General features: G+C 45.5%; 1 protein-coding gene across 3 annotated transcripts in view; it reads right to left on the bottom strand.

Annotated features, from left to right (window-relative positions):
- Positions 1-964: 964 nt before the first annotated feature.
- Positions 965-16,142, bottom strand: part of Abcc5 (ATP binding cassette subfamily C member 5) — an 81,176-nt gene continuing 65,998 nt past the window's right edge. For all 3 annotated transcript variants that reach the window (XM_005071653.4, XM_013114470.3, XM_021228135.2), the window contains 5 exons: positions 13,954-14,113; positions 8,217-8,295; positions 6,857-6,970; positions 6,167-6,331; positions 965-2,339 (listed from right to left, as the gene is read on the bottom strand). In XM_005071653.4, the coding sequence (XP_005071710.1) occupies positions 2,238-2,339; positions 6,167-6,331; positions 6,857-6,970; positions 8,217-8,295; positions 13,954-14,113 (620 nt within the window). In that variant the 3' untranslated portion in view covers positions 965-2,237. The remainder of the gene's footprint in view (positions 2,340-6,166; positions 6,332-6,856; positions 6,971-8,216; positions 8,296-13,953; positions 14,114-16,142) is intronic.

Genomic DNA, 16,142 nt, shown 5'->3' with positions numbered 1-16,142 from the left:
CAAGTTTGCACTCCCACCAGAAGTAAAGGAGTGCTCCCCTTTCTCCACATCCTCTCCAGCATAACATGTCATTAGTGTTTTTATTTTAGCCATTCTGACAGGAGCAAGATGGTATTTCAGAGTTGTTTTGATTTGCATTTCCCTGATGGCTAAGTATGTTGAACACTTTATTAACTGTCTTTCAGCCATTTTAGATTCCTCTATTAAGAATTCTCTATTTAGTTCTGTACCCCACTTTTTAATTGAATTATTTGGTGTTTTGGTAACTAGCTTCTTAAGTTCTTTGTATTTTGGAAATCAGCCCTCTCTCAGGGGTTGGTGAAGATCTTTTCCCAATCTGTGGGCTGTCATTTTGTCTTGCTGACTGTGTTCTTTGCCTTACAGAAGCTACTCAGTTTCAGGAGGTCCCAGTATTAATTGTGGATCTCACTGTCTGTGCCACTGGCATTATGTTCTGGAAGTGGTCACCTGGTGTGCACTGCTTTTTAAATTACAACAATCGGGCTAGGTCAAAGAGAGAATTTCTATTGGTTGGCGGCAGAATGAAAATTAAACTAACAATTTAAACACATTTATTGGTGAGTATTCTCCTGGAAGGACAGCAACGCTCACTGGGTTAGACTGAAAGAAGTGGATGGGAAGGCAGCTCCGTCGCTTTAGTCGCCCTCAACAGTGACTTGATTTTAAACACACGACTCCCGCCCTGAGCACTCCCTCATCCCACTCTGACCTCTTACAGCAGCTTCAGTGCTTCACTTGGTGGCTACACCAAAGAATGCGAGGTGTGGAGACTTAAGGCCCATCACACACAATTGGGGGTCATTTGGGATCCCATGGCCCCTTGCACACAATGCTTTGCAGATGTAATTTCATCATCGGATACCTGGGCCCAGGGCTATAATACTACAAAGCCATTCAGAAATATCTCACTCGTTTCCCAGAGAACTATTTTATGCAACAAGAGTTTTACAAATCCAAAATAATTTTATTTACTTTCTCAGATTTTTGCTTTCATAAGGTGTTTAGCAAGCATGCTAAGACGACAGAATGTCTAGTTGGTCACGACATGCAACGCTGACCACTCGACTGATGACAGTGGCAACCACACCCACCCAGGCACAAAGGGGGTCTGCAGGAACACACCAAACCACACAGCAATCAGCAACCTGAGGTAGGTCTCTTTACAGTACAAGAAACTTCTACACCAGTGAGGACACTGGCTAGCAAGAGCTGCTGAGGGCCGCAAACTTTGCAGAGGAGACTGACGTGAGGAGGGACAGACCCCACAACCCTGAGCCCTGCCACCGAACTCTGGACGTGTGGGATCAGGCAAAAGAAAAAAATGCCACCTACAACAGCAGCAGTGGACCCCAGGGCTGGGAACCAACTGGCCAAAGAGCTGGAGCTCTGTGGTGGCCAGCGTTAGGAAACTGAAGTATGGGACACGGGGAGCAGTCTGGATCTTGCTTAGAAACAACAGCAGAAGGAGGAGGGCAGAACGGAACTCTCCCCTCAGAGGAATGCTGGGGCTCCCATTCCTGAGAGGGAAAGGGGGTGGGCTTTGCCCCACTGCTCTAACAAAAACGGTGAGGGACACCCGGACAAGAAAGCAGGAGCCCTGAGAATTCACGGTGCTCTGCAAGGCCTCCCAAAGCCCAGCTGTACTGGGTTCCCACTGGGGAGCTCAAGGAGCAGGCCTGGAGGGCCCAGCGCCCAGCGCTGTCACGTGTCCTCTGCACAGCTGGAAAGCCCAGCACCGTGAAGCGACCAGCTAGAGGACGGAATCTGCCTTTCCTACGGCTAGGAGCAGGAGAGCTCTAGTGCAGCGAGCTGTACAAAACGACAGAAATGAATGCGCACTGCTGGTAGCACAGTGCTTGCTTTTAATAGAAAATAAACCGCTTACATCTTTACTGTAAACATAGGCTATGTACAGAATTATATATAGACATAGCTACACATATAAAGCTTCAGTATAGGCCACTGATACATTTATAGTAATGGTTCCCTGAACCTCTTAAGAGTGCAAATAAGAACAAAAACTAAATTTCATTTACATGAATAGGAAATAAACACAATAATCAAAATATGATCTTCCCTAAAAGTGAAACGCACGGCTAGTCATGAGCTGTTGTGAGAGAAAAAACTGGGGAAGGCAAGGCTTCAGCAGGACAGAGTGAGGGATCCAAACCAGGAGGATGGCGATGCTGAGGAAGAGACTTCACCCACGGGATGACTTAACCCTTGACAGCCACCTTGTTCTCTGCAGCAGCAAACATAGCATAGAACCTCGAACTTTCGTTGGACAGAAGGCCCGATGGGGTGTCAAACTCCACTACCTGCAAAGGAGGAGACATGTCAGGGCGACTGTGGGATGGCCTCATGACTCAGAGGATCCACTGTTGAGCAATGGTGGCAAGCCTCAAAGCCCAGGGACAGAACAGAGGACACTGAATGGCCTACAGCACCCAGGGAGCAAGGGAAAGGTTGGAGAGAATGGATACATGCTTCCTTCACATACGACATAATTCTCTCGTGTGCGGGAATAAAGACATCCATCAGTATGGTTCAATAATTAAGCTATAGGGGATGGGGGCAAGCTGATCTGACTCCAGTCAGAGAGGAAGAACTCAGGATGCCTACTTGCTAGAGAGGAAAAGGAAGCAAGGGATCAGCACGTCCACTGTCCGTTCCTATGGTGGACTTTCTGCAGCAGAGTTCTGCTTCATGTGAACGAGTTAATCACCAGCAGAGGTCGTCTCTTGTCACAGCAGCTACAAACCTGCGCAAGTTTTGCCTGTCTCCTCTGCCTAGAACAAAGGCAAGGAACCAACTATGGCCAGAGGGTAACAGGGGATCCCTCTCCGAGCTCCTAGCAAAGTGCTGATGGGGAGGAGCATAAGGGGAAAGGGTCTATCATCGAGACCTGTTGCTGAGGGGTGAAGCTGGGTTCCAGAGATTGTACTCTGTACCTGGAGAGGAAAGTCAGCACTGGCTGCAAGGGATTGCAGAGCCTGAGACGGCTGAGCTGCAGGCTGGCTGTCCACACTGCCCCTGAGGCTAATTAGCCCCTCCTCTCGTGGGCGTGTCTATGTCCAGGGCAGACTGATTTGAGAACACTGCTGGGATCCACAAAGTGTTACAGTGCTGTCTCCCCTCAGGGGCGCCCAAGGTGTGTAAATGACCCCGATGTGATTTTGCCTCTGCTTGCATACTCTTACATTTGGCCGCAGTAAGAACCCACATACCATGTTAATGGCACACAGCACCTACTTTTGCTGAATGTCTGTGCTGCATGTGATGCTTAGTGCTCCACATCTCACTGCTCAGACCAGGCTCAATCCCAAGACTAAAAGAATTTCCTGCTTTCAAGCAAGCAAACCAAGGCTCAGGAACTTGACCTCCGGAGGGTCAGAAGAAATGAGTTATCTAACTAACAAGGAAAAACCAACCCAGGGAAGGGAAGCTAGAGTTCCTTTTCATTTTTAAGACAGAGGCTCTTGTAGTCCAGGCTGGCTGTTCAGTCAGACTCAGTGTGTGCCCACTTCTGAAGTACTGGTTCTGTGCCAGCATGCCCACTTTATGCAGCAAATCCAGGGGCTTGTGCATGCTAGGCAAGTACCTACCAACTCCCTGCCTCCCTGGCCTACAGTCCTCTTAAAGAACCAAACACTGGCCTGCGATGGTGGTGCACGCCTTTAATACCAGCACTTGGGAGGCAAAGGCAGGTAGACCTCTGTGAGTTTGAGGCCAGCCTGGTCTACAAATGGAATTCCAGGACAGCCAGGGCTACACAGAGAAACCCTGTCTTGGAAAACAAAAAACAAACAAAAAAGAATCAATCCACTCTAGGACCAGGCTTGGTGGCACTCACCTTAATCCCAGCATTTGAGGCAGAGGCAGGAAATCTCTGTGAGTTTAAAACTAGCCTGGTCTACACAGTGAGTTCCAGGGTCAGCTAAGGCTACATGATAAGACCCTACCTTAAAAACAAAAACAAACAGAAAACCCTCTAAAATAGTAACAAGCTTCCCCCAAGACAACACAGTCTGGATCAGATTCTTGGTTCCTTCTACCTTTTAAAAAAGTTGTGTTCTATTTACTATCTACACGCACAATAGTAGTTCTTCAAAGCAAATCTATGACAGAGTCTCAGTACAAGAATAATTTGAACAAGGATGGTATCCTGGCTACTTTTACCTCAACTTGACACAAGCTAAAGTCATCCAAGAGGAGAGGACCTCAGAAGCGAAAATGCCTCCATAATGTCAGTCTGTAGGCAAGCCTGTAGGACATTTTCTTAATTAGTGGTTGATGGGCCCAGCTACCCACTGGGTGGTGCTGGTAGACCTGGGAAAAGCAGGCTGATTCCAGGGATGGTGGTACATGCCCTTAATCCCAGCACTCTGGAGGCAAAGGCAACACCAAGCCTGGTCTACAAAGCGAGTTCCAAGATACCTAGGGCTGTTACAGAGAGAAACCCTGTCTCAAAAAAACCAAGAAAAAAGAAAAGAAATCAGACTGAGTAAGCCAGGGGGAGCCAGCCAGTAAGCAGCTCCCCTCCATGACCTCTGTATCAGCTCCTGCCTCCAGGTTCCTGGCCTGTTTGAGTTCCTGTCCTGACTTCCTTCAGTGATGAACCGTGACATGGAAGTGTGAGCCAGATAAACCCTTTTCTTCTCAACTTGCTTTTGGTCATGTTTTCTCATCACAGCAAAAGTTACCCTAACCAGACAGACAGTCACAGCATATTAATGTTAAAATGATTTCAATACAAGGAAAAAATAATGTAATTTTAAACTTTCTCGACTCAGCTTTGAAGATGAGGCAGGACCCACCCTAACAACACTTCTCTCAGTATGTCCCACAAACCGAGAGACAGTACAGCATCAGGGGAGTCACTGTCTGAGTTCAGTGCCAACTCTAGTACTTCCTGTGGCCCCGAGCCTTGGACCCCTCACTTCTAACACACAGTTAGAGAACTGTCTCTGAAACTTTCATCATGAGGAATTACTGGCCAGTGAAGATGAGACACGGCTCACTGATCATGCCACAGGCTAAATACTCAACAGGAGCAGATTATTGTGGTGCTACTGTTACATTTTATACTATGTATATAGCATAATACATAATATCACATAAGAAGCCAAGTTAACCACCACACATGGCTCATTTCACACACATAGAAAAGAGGTATTTATCCATATAACTGAAATTAACAACTAGCTATTGCACAAAGAACTACCACAGCGAGCACTAAATGGGACCCGAAGATGAGTAAGGCTGAGTCCCTTCCTCAGAGATATTATAGGGGGCTCTCCAAGGAGGCAGAGTACCTTACAGAAGGGGTGAAAAAGAGCTACAATGGATGGATGGATGGATGGATGGATGGATGGATGGATGGATGGATGGATGGATGGATGGATGGATGGATAAGGTCCCACAGGGTTTTGTGGAAGCTTTGACATTGAAGTCATGTCCTCCTCTAGGGACAGGCAGGTCTAAAGCTGGCAGATGGGACAGTCTGTGTAAAGACAAAGGTAAAAACACAAGAGGATACACAGGAAATGGCATCCGAGTGTGAAGCGAAGAAGGCTGGGTGGGCTACCACCAGACTGTGGGAAAGTTCGGAGAAACTGGATGGGAAGTTTGGCACCATCACATGGCAGAAAAAAGCAACCTCAGGATGGTTGCTGCTTTGGGTGGCTTTGAGAAATTCTTGTGCACTGAAGTGCATGTGCTCTCTGGCCTATGTCACTGCTTACATGCCACAGGACAGTAAGTCATAAAAATGTCACCAGAGGCAAGAGGATCCTATCTGATCAACAAAAACCAAAGTCAAGTTTCTATGGCTGCTATCTGAATGCCCAGAAATATTGAGTGTAGCCTTCCCCATCATCCACCTGGGCCCTGCTACAGTTGCAGTCCCCAAATAACACACAGGACGCTATATTAATTAAAAGCTGTTGGCCATTTGCTTGGTTTCTTACTGGCTAGCTCTGACTTACTGTGGCAGGGCCCAGGCGGATGGTGGGGAGAAAAACCAAAGTGTCAGGCAAGGAAGGCTACACTTTACACAGAAACATGAAGATGACCGGCAGCTCCTCACAACAGTAGCCTCAGACAAAACCCCATGGCATGCTGATGTTCCTGAGGAGCCTGATACCTGTCCCTGGGCCAGCACCATAATCCTGTCAGAGCCCAGAACTGTGTGCAGGCGATGGGCAATGGTCAGCATGGTGCAGTCTGCAAAGGCTTCCCGGATGGTCTCTTGGATCAGTAAATCCGTCTCCGTGTCCATAGCAGCTGTGGCTTCATCTAAAATCAGAATCTGCCAGGGAAGCAGAGAACAAACAGAGATCCAGTTGTTATCTCAATTCCCTAGAATGCATTTCAGTATTTAAACCCTATACTATGTACTAGTACTAATTAGTAGGTTCATACGTGAATGTATATGAAAATGCCCTTTGCTTAGAATTCTACAAACAGAAACAGGGTTCCACCTGATGAAGTCTCCCGCATCCTTCAATCTGCTGGGCCTACAGTTCTACAAGTACTCATTAGCCAGAAACAAAGTTATCCTTGAGTTCCAAAGGCTTGGGGGAAGTAGGAAACTAAAGGGGGCAGGACAGGCAATGTGTATAATACATACACATGCAAAGAAGAAGAAAAACGTTGAAACAAAGATTCCCTCAAACCAGCATGCCAAGTGGTGTTACTTAGAAACGGCTGGTTAGAAAGCACCGCTGTGCTCAGAGGCAAGCAAACTCGGGGTCGAGTGCCTCCGGGCAGGGCTGCACCCTAGGGCGCCAGCTCTTCAGCGCTTTCCACCGCATGCGACCTCTACGCATCGCACCTTACAGTGACGCAGCAGGGCCCTTGCTATGCACAGCAGCTGCCGCTCCCCAACTGAGAAGTTGTCCCCATTCTCCATCACTTCAGATTCGAGCTTTAGAGGTAGCTGGGCAATCTAGACAGAGAATAGAGGTTAGAAGGGTAAGACACAAACCACACCTTTCAGACATCCAGGGTAAAAATAAATTAATCAAGCACTTGGGAGGCTAAGTCAGGAGTGCTGTGAGTTCAAGTCTACACACCGAGACCCTGTCTTAAACTGCCCCACCCTTACAAGAGAAGAAATTATTCTGAGGCAGATGAAAAAGAATTACACTGGTATCGGAAAGACCTACCTGTATTTACCAGGACCTGTATTTTCTAGAACATCTTTGTAATATACGATTCTGTTGGTTTTATAACATGAAAATATCCCAGAAATTCAAGATCCCATTGGATGGTGGGCGCTTATGTTTGGTTCTAAAAACACAATTTTTCAGGAAATGGGGTCTCACTCCCAAAGTCCAAAACCTGAACTACACCAGCCGCTTTTTCTTTGTCTAAGCATCATGGAACCTGTTCATCATATGACATTGAGGCTCAATGGAAGATGGAAGCAAGCTCATCTACCTGACCAGGGTAGTGGGAACTGAACTCAGGCTACAGTGCTCCACCCAAGAGCAAAGCCCATGTGCAGACCGGCTGCTGGCAAGGGTCTGCTGGGTTGTTCCATGACATCCATGTTACAGAACCAGCAACAAATTACAGAAATTTTGTGTATATATGTTATACTATTTTTGTTTGTTTAGGTTCAGTTATTGTTTTCTTAAGACAGGGTCTCTCTATGTAGTGCTGCCATCCTGGAACTCTGTAGACCAGGTTGGCCTCGAACTCACAGAGATCTACCTGCTATAGATCCCAGTGCTGGTATTAAAGGCATGCAACCACCACACACGACGGATGTTATACTGTTATAACTGATAAAATTATTAAGGTCTAACAGCTATCATTAATATATTCTTAGTCGGTGGAGAGTATGGTGTACCAATATGGCCATGAGCAATGTGGGAGATGGGGATAAGAGATCAACTTTAAAACTTTATGTGTGTGTGTGTGTGTGTGTGTGTGTGTAGGTCAGAGACAACCTGTGGGGTTGGTTCTCTCCTTGACCTAGAATTCAGGTGGTTCAGCTTAGTGGCACGCACCTTCACCAGCTGAGTAACTCACTGGCTAAGACACTGGAATGCATAAAAAATGCCTGCAACTCCGCTTGGAGGTATTCTCCAGACACCCTGCGGCGGGAGGGAGCCAAAAAAGAACGAGCAGCGCTCCCCTACCCCAGCCTTGTTATTCCAGCACAGCCCTCCCTCAGTTCCACTTACACATTCCTTCATGTGTGTCCTCTCTAGAGAATCCCAGATCTGATCTTCTGTGTACTGGTTGAAGGGGTCCAGATTTGATCTAAGAAAAAGTATAAGAGAAACTGCTCAGAGACCGGTGCTTAACAAATCACACTCCAGTGGCTGCTGTGGTTACACAAGCATACACAGAAAACTAGATTTCAACGCTACAGGTTGCAGGCTCCCCATGGAGTCACAGGACAACACCTGAGACTGGGCTCCCTGTTCTGTAAAACCTAATTTAAAGTTTATTATTTTTTATTATGCAAAGAACACAAGTTAGCTGTAAAAGAATTTATGACTACAGATACAGAAACACAAGTATGTTTTAATCACCTTCAGTGACACCTAGAAACATAGTATCCTTCAGATATCTCATTATGTACAAATGTAGAAAAATGCCTTCGTTGTTCTTCCCTATTCGTTAGTTCTTGGAGAATTTCACATAATGTAGTGTGTGTATGTGTGTGTGTGTATGTGTGTGTGTATGATGTATTTACCCCAACTCCTTCCAGATCCATCCCCCATTTACAATTTAGCCAATTGTATCAAAAAACAAACAAACAAAAAAAAACATCAAGTACAATTTGTGTTGCTCACATACTCTAGGAACTGTAGCCTCTACTGGAGAGTGGTCTCCCAGCAACTCCTTAGCTAAGAGTAGGACTTTGTGCCCACCTCTGTATCATGAATCTATGAGAGCCTGGTAAAGGTTCTCAAGAATTTATTTTGGTATAAAATAGGGGTAAACACTTACTGATACAGAACAGGTTAGACACCACTGCTGATCCAGCTGTTGTGCCCAGGGGTGAAGAGCACCAGCAGCAATCCAGTGGCTCCACTCTGACCACCCAAGAGAGCAAGAGAGCAGGAGCTCGAGAGACCCTTCCCCTCAGCTTATAAGCTATCACATAGGCAGACAAAGACCATGCCCTAGGGCTTGCTGCCCCCCCCCCAAATCATTGGCTAAATGATGGAAATCCCACAACATACCTCACCTCTCCACACCTCCAACTCCCTGAGGAGCACACAGCTAGGTGTGAAGAACCATCTAGCTCTTTCCTAAGACCATCTTACCTCAAGCCATTCCTCTCTGCTACCCACTGATCTGTAAAATACTCTGCACCAGGCAACCCCAAAGCAATCACATTTTCCTAAGATCCAGAGAGAACAACAGAAACCAAGGAATGGAACACCCACCCAACAAAGACAAGACCAGATGCCAACATCTTTTATTATTATTAGTAGTAGTATGTATGTATGTATGTATGTATGTATGTATGTATGTATGTATGTATAAAGTGTTTTGCATGCACACCAGAAGAAGGCTCCAGATCTCATTATAGATGGTTGTGAGCCACCATGTGATTGCTGGGAATTGAACTCAGGTCCTCTGGAAGAGCAATCAGTGCTTAGCCTCTGAGCCATCTTTCCAGCCCCCAGATAACAACATCCAACTTTACCTCAATCATCTCAACCCCAGATGCCTACACAGCAGCACAAAAACAGGATCATTAACAGCCAGGACAGTATGTCTCCATCAGAATGCAGTGACCACACTATAGTAGGCCCTGAGAAATGCAATACAGCTGAAGCCCAAGACAAAGTCTTCAAAATAGTAACTGTGAGTATGCTTGAGGACCTTAAAGATGATATGAATAAATCCCTCAATGAAGTCTGTGAAAACACAAATGCTTGAATGAAACAATGAAAACAACTCAAGGCATGAAAGTAGAATTTAACAAAGAAATAGATAAAATTGCAAATGAAATATTTAGGAAGTTAAACAAAAACCTCAGAGACCCTCACCACAGAGTACAAGAGGTAAAATAGAGACTCTCAGGCATCAAAGACAAGATAGAAGATAACGTTGAATCAGGTATAAAACACGCAAGAAATTTGGGACACTGAAATGTGGTGATATATTATTTATGATATTGAAGCTTGCCTAAGAGTTCAGAAAGCAAAGCTAGCCATTAGCCACAGAGGTCAGGCAATGGGGATACACACCTTTAATCCCAGCAGCCATTCAAATAAATCATGTAGCCAGGCAGTGGTCAAACACACCTGTGTTCACACACACCTTTAATCCCAGAACTCAAGGAGACAGGCAGATGGATCTGAGTTCAAGGCTACCATGACCTACACAAGAGTGAAGAGTAACAGAGCTCAGGCCTTTGATTCCAGCACTTGGGATCACATGCCTTTAATTCTAGCACCAGGGAAGTGGAGACAGCAGTGATATTGCTGGGCAGAGAAAGGAATATAAGGAGGAAGAGACAGGAACTTGGAGCTTTTGCTTCTGAGGAGTTGTGAAGACAGGATTGCCATTTCAGCTTGGTAGAGGTAAGATCTACTGGCTTGGCTGCTTTGCTTCTCTGGTCTTCAGCCTGAAGCTTGAACCCCAGTATCTGTTTCTGGGTTTTTAATTATCATGATACAGTGAAATGACCAAAACTATGAATAATAGGAATAGAGGCAGGAGAGAAAAACCTAGGTCAGAGGAACAAAAATATTCTCAATAAAATCATAGAAGAAAAGTTCCCTAACCTAAGGAAGGAAGTGCCTATAAAAGTATAAGAAGCATACAGACCACCAGATAGACAGGGCAGACAAGAAAGTCCCCACGACACCATAATAATTAAACATTAAACATAGAGAATAAAGAAAGAATATTAAAAGCTATAAAGGGAATATATATTATGATATAAAACCACCTTTCACTCTGTGTGTGTGTGTGTGTGTGTGTGTGTGTGTGTGCACTAATTAAGAGTAATTCTAACCATGCCAGAGAGAGAGAGAGGAAGATATGAAGTTGGAAAAGTATGGGGGTGGACAGGATTTGGAAGGAGATAAGGGTGGGGAAACTGATCAGAATGTATTGCATTAAAAAAACTTTATATAAAAACACACATATCACAGACATGCTCACAGACTATTTAAAATGACCCCTGAATGATCAGATCGCACAGAGCAGCTTCTTCCCCTGCTACAGGCACCAGCAGCAGCAGAGACCAGTGTTGGGGTCATAATCATTCCCTCTTCTAGCATTCTCAGAAGGATGCACCGTGATGTATGCACAAACTTCAGGGACACCTGAATAACACACTTTTTGCTCCACTCCGACCTCCCTGAGGCCAACACCTCTTAGTCTTCACTCAGACCAGGAGTATCATCTCAATTTTTCCTGCCATTCCCTCTGTACTGACAGTAATGTTCAGACCTCTTTCCTGTGGCAGGAAAGCCACCTCTGGCCTCCCAAAGATACTTTTGATTCTGCTTAGGCTTGGGGCCAGCTTTCTGGTACAAAGTAAGGATGCTTTGCACTAGGGTCAAGAGTCAAGTTGCAATGGTCCTTTACTAACATTTTGGCTGAGAACCCGCTGAATCTTTGGGGGACACTTTCTTCAAGAGTCATCTACAAAGACCCATAGGTGATAGCTGGGTTAAGCATTTGTGATGACTACATGGTGATGGGCAGAAGCCTCAAATACTAGCTCCAAATAAAATGCCTAGTCTTGAAAAAGGTCTAAGCCCCAAACTCCAACAAGTGAAATAAACTAACCTTTACTGTCTTTTGGCGGCACTTACATGAACTTGTTACCTAGTACCCAAGGCTGGTTCAGTATAGTCAAGAGTTCTAATACATGGCATTCAAATTCAGTAGGATAAAATGCTAAAACAAGTACCCTCAGTAGTGGTGACTACATGAGCATGATTGAGAATTCAGCTTATTTACTGCCTACAATAAATATCTGTATGCATTTTGTTTAATCTATCACACCTTCAGTGTGAAGTGAGACCTACAGGAAGTGATTAGGATTTTCAGTAAGTATGAGTCATGGTGGCACACACCTTATCTCTGAGTCTGAGGATAGCCCGGTTTACAAAAACCAGTTCCAGGCCAATCAACACTTCAAAGTGAGATGCTGTCTTTTGAAAAAAGAAAGGACAAAGAAAGGAGAGAAAGATTAGGTCGTGAGGATGGGGCTTTCGTGATAGGATTAGCATCCTTTTAAGAGGGAGACTCACGGCCAGGCGATGGTGGCGCATGCCTTTCATCCCAGCACTCTGGAGGCAGAGGTAAGCAGATCTCTGTGAGTTCGAGGCTAGCCTGGTCTACAGAGCGAGTTCCAGGACAGCCTCCAAAAACAATACAGAGAAACCCTGTCTCGAAAAAACAAAAAAAAAGGAGGGAGACTCACTCTGCTTTCCTTCATATACATATTAAGGTCATGGGAAGACATGGCCAGACAACAAGGAAGATGGCTCTTAGTGCACACCAATCTTGGACTCTAGAACTGTTGAGAAATTTCTGTGATTTTAAGCTTCCTGGACTGCAACCTGGTCAGATGAAGGTACCTACAAAGCCCACCTCGAATGAGGTCAAGTGCTATTCTGAAGAACAAGATGCCAGCCAGTTTCAAAGGCAAGTCTGAAATTAAGTTGGTACATTACTTTTGGATGACTGTAAAATGAGAAGCACCATCTAGCTTTCTATATAGTTTTTACTTCCAAAGGAAGGCAACTTGATTAGAAATGGACATAAATTACGGGAAACCCTAAGTTTTAGGTGGCAGTTTAAGGATAGAGATAGAAGAGATGACTATCCTACGAATTACTATTCAACAGGCAAAAGCGGGTTTTTATCTTTGGTATATTAACAAATTTCAGAAAAAAGCGTAATTTGAGACTAAGCTTCAAAGATGGGAAGCTCTAAGAATATATCACAGTACGTGCTCGCCAAAGGAAGAATCAGACACAGAGCTGCTCACTGGTAAAGGGGTAGCCTTGCAGAACACTGAGTATGAAGAATGAGGTAGACAAGGCCAGTTCCTAGACACCGGCTCATTGTTTAGTCACTTGAAGCACTGCTGGCACTGCCCATTACCAAGCATGACTTGACTAGCTACCTGGAGAAACAATAGGTCACTGCCTTCAACAACCTGACCACAAAAGCTTACTTGCATCTATCAACTATAACATAGCCTTTGAAAACCAACAGCCCCCAAGCTAACCGCCACGGATGCTTCTGTTGCTAGCCTGCGGGCCCCACCTTGAGGTTCTAGAGTATAAAGTGAGTGTGAACTGGACTCAGGACCAAAGCCTTCAGGAGCTGTCCTGGCTTTGGTCCACCAGTGACATCCTCCACCACTCTCACAGGTGTCTGAGTACTTAAAATAGAGATTCCCGCAATAGGTTCGGTTCCCGGGCCCCAGAAGGAAGGAAAGACAGCTAGGTGGAAATGAAGAAGGGATGGCTGATGAGGAGTGCCAGCCGTTCAGGAAGGCACCACTGGGGCAGTAGCTCTCAGCCTGCAGAGGAGAGGTGGCATCGCAGAGTGGAGCACAGAGGATGACGGTGACAGCTACCTTCTGTGCTCTTATCACTGGCTGGACTTGGAACTTACAGCAGGCTTAGAATTTATTCAGTCTACACCACAACAGGCCTTCAAAGCAGCCCCATTTTAGGGGTGAGAAAACATTCTTAAGAGTGGCAACCTGTGAAAAGTTCATGGGACAGAGATCACTCTGGCCTCTGGACCCCCTGTGACAGAGCCTTGTTGTGACAATTAATTTAGCAGCATGCATAGCAGAAGCAGACTGATCACTGCAATAAAATCATAGAAACATGAGAAACACCGGGCCAAGGACGTGGGCCCAACATCCCAGGTGATGGCTCTGGAACTGTCCAGGCCTCTAGGAGGCCAGGCCCTCACCTGACAGTACCACTGAACAGGACTGGCTCCTGAGGGATGATGGAGAGTTTGCTTCGGAGGTCAGCCAGGCCGATGTCACTGATTCTCACGCCATCAATCTTGATGCAGCCTCCAGATAATTCCACCAGACGGAAGAGGGCCATCCCCAGAGACGACTTCCCTGATGGGTCAAACAAGCAGAACAGCAGCTCTGTGAGTAACTTCTGGAAAGATAAAACTAGCTTATTGGGGTGGCTAATGTTAAAAAAAAAAACAACCTAGAATCAACTAAAACCTAAGCAGCTGGGCCCCTAGGTGAAGGGTTTTCCTGATTGGGCCTGTGGGGTAAGACCCACCCTAAATCTGGGCCACACCTTTTGGAGGCAGTCCACATAAAAGGACATAGAACAAGGAAACCTTTGCTTCTTGCCTTCCCCCGATGGCAAGTTCATCTATCCTGCTGCTAAGACATTGCTTTGCCTGTGTTGGAGCCTACTTTTTAGGGACAGCCCTCTGAGCCTTGTGGACAGAAGATCTACCAGATCATGGCGTTCCTGTCATTGCAGCCATTGTCTTAATAAGCCTCACATACAGAGACACCATTCTACCAGCTCTGTTTCCATTACAGAACCCCGACTAATGCATACTGTGATACCAGGAGTGGTTCTAGAGAAATAGAATGATAAGGATGAATTTTTTAAATAATTTATTATTTTCATTTCAGGTGCATTCATGTATTGCATACATGTATGATGGTGTGAAGGTGTCAGAGCCCCGTTACGAGTTGCCATGTGGCTGCTGGGAATTGAACCCCAGTTCTCTGGAAGAGCAACCAGTGCTCTTAACCAGTGAGTCATATCTCCATCCCCAAAGATGGATTTTTTAAAGTATCTTGAATAGGCTATAGAATTTGCTAATGCCTACAGTTACTGAAGGCTCTCCTAGAGTAATGGAGTGCTAAATGTCCATAGTGTGAACGATTTAAATTACTTACTGGGTTTACACCACCTCCACTACCCCATTCTATACACAGACTTCCTACATCCTCTTCCAGGATCTAGCCTGGTGACCTCCCCTGACCACCTCAGTCACATCTTTTCTGCCACACCCAGATCTATCCTGGGTCCCACAACCAGTGCAGCAGCCTAGTCCAGGGTCAGGCTCCTCCTTACCTATCCCCCAAACCACAGGACTCTCCCACATCATAGTCAGCCTTTCCACACAGACCTATTCACCCCACCCTCCCAGCTGGGAGCAGGAAGCAAGTCTTGTGTCAACACCAGTCTCTTCCACCTATCGGATTTTACTCTACCCAAGCCATTTCCAACCACCAGACCCAACCCACCTCAACATCTCTTCTCCCTAGGCCTGCTTCATCTGCAACAAACTCAGAACTAAAAAAACAATAAAAGACATCCACATCTCATCACAGAAACACCAACGATGCGAAAGATCAAGTCAGTGTCTCCTCAAGGCCACAGTCTTGCAGAAATGCTTGCCTAAAGGACACAGACTTAAGACAGTAACCATAATATCATTGAAGAGTGAAATCAAGGGGAGAGAGCTTAATAAACACCCAAGTGAAGCCCAAGGGAACATAAATACGAGTGATGGGAATGATGGAGACAATCTAAAACCTGAGAATGGAGTTCAATTAGGAGACAGAAATACTGAAGAGGATAAAAGCTGAAATAAAGATGGAACTGAAAAACCCAAAAGCCCAACTAGAAAATGCAAAGGAAACCCTTATAAACGAAACAGGCAGAAGGCAGAGTATCAGTTCTCGAAGATAAAACAGAGTGTCTAGACCAACTAATGGATCTGTTCTCCTGCGGGAACAGCCTGTTAGAAACGTATCTTAGCTTTAAAGACAGGCACTGCCTTAGAGTAAAAGGATAAACAAAAGTGCTCCAAGCAAATGAGACCAGGAAGCAAGCAGGCATCCCTATCTTTTTTGTTTGCTTGTACTTGGAGACACGGTTTCTATGTGGAGTCCTGGCTATCCTGGAACTCACTCTGTAGACCAGGCTGTCCTCAAACTGGAGATTCGCCTGTCTCAGCCTCTGGAGTACTGGTATTAAAGGCATGTGCTACCAACACCTGGCTTGCATTGCTCTAGTAATATCTGACAAAAGAGACTTCAAACTAAAGCTAATCAGAAAGCAAAAAGGGACACTTCATTCTAATCAAGGGAAAAATTAACCAAGATG

This window comes from Mesocricetus auratus, unplaced genomic scaffold, assembly GCF_017639785.1.
Source record: "Mesocricetus auratus isolate SY011 unplaced genomic scaffold, BCM_Maur_2.0 Super-Scaffold_100008, whole genome shotgun sequence".
Lineage (NCBI taxonomy): Eukaryota > Metazoa > Chordata > Mammalia > Rodentia > Cricetidae > Mesocricetus > Mesocricetus auratus.
Note: the sequence above shows the minus strand (reverse complement) of the source record. Positions and strands in the feature narration are given on the sequence as shown.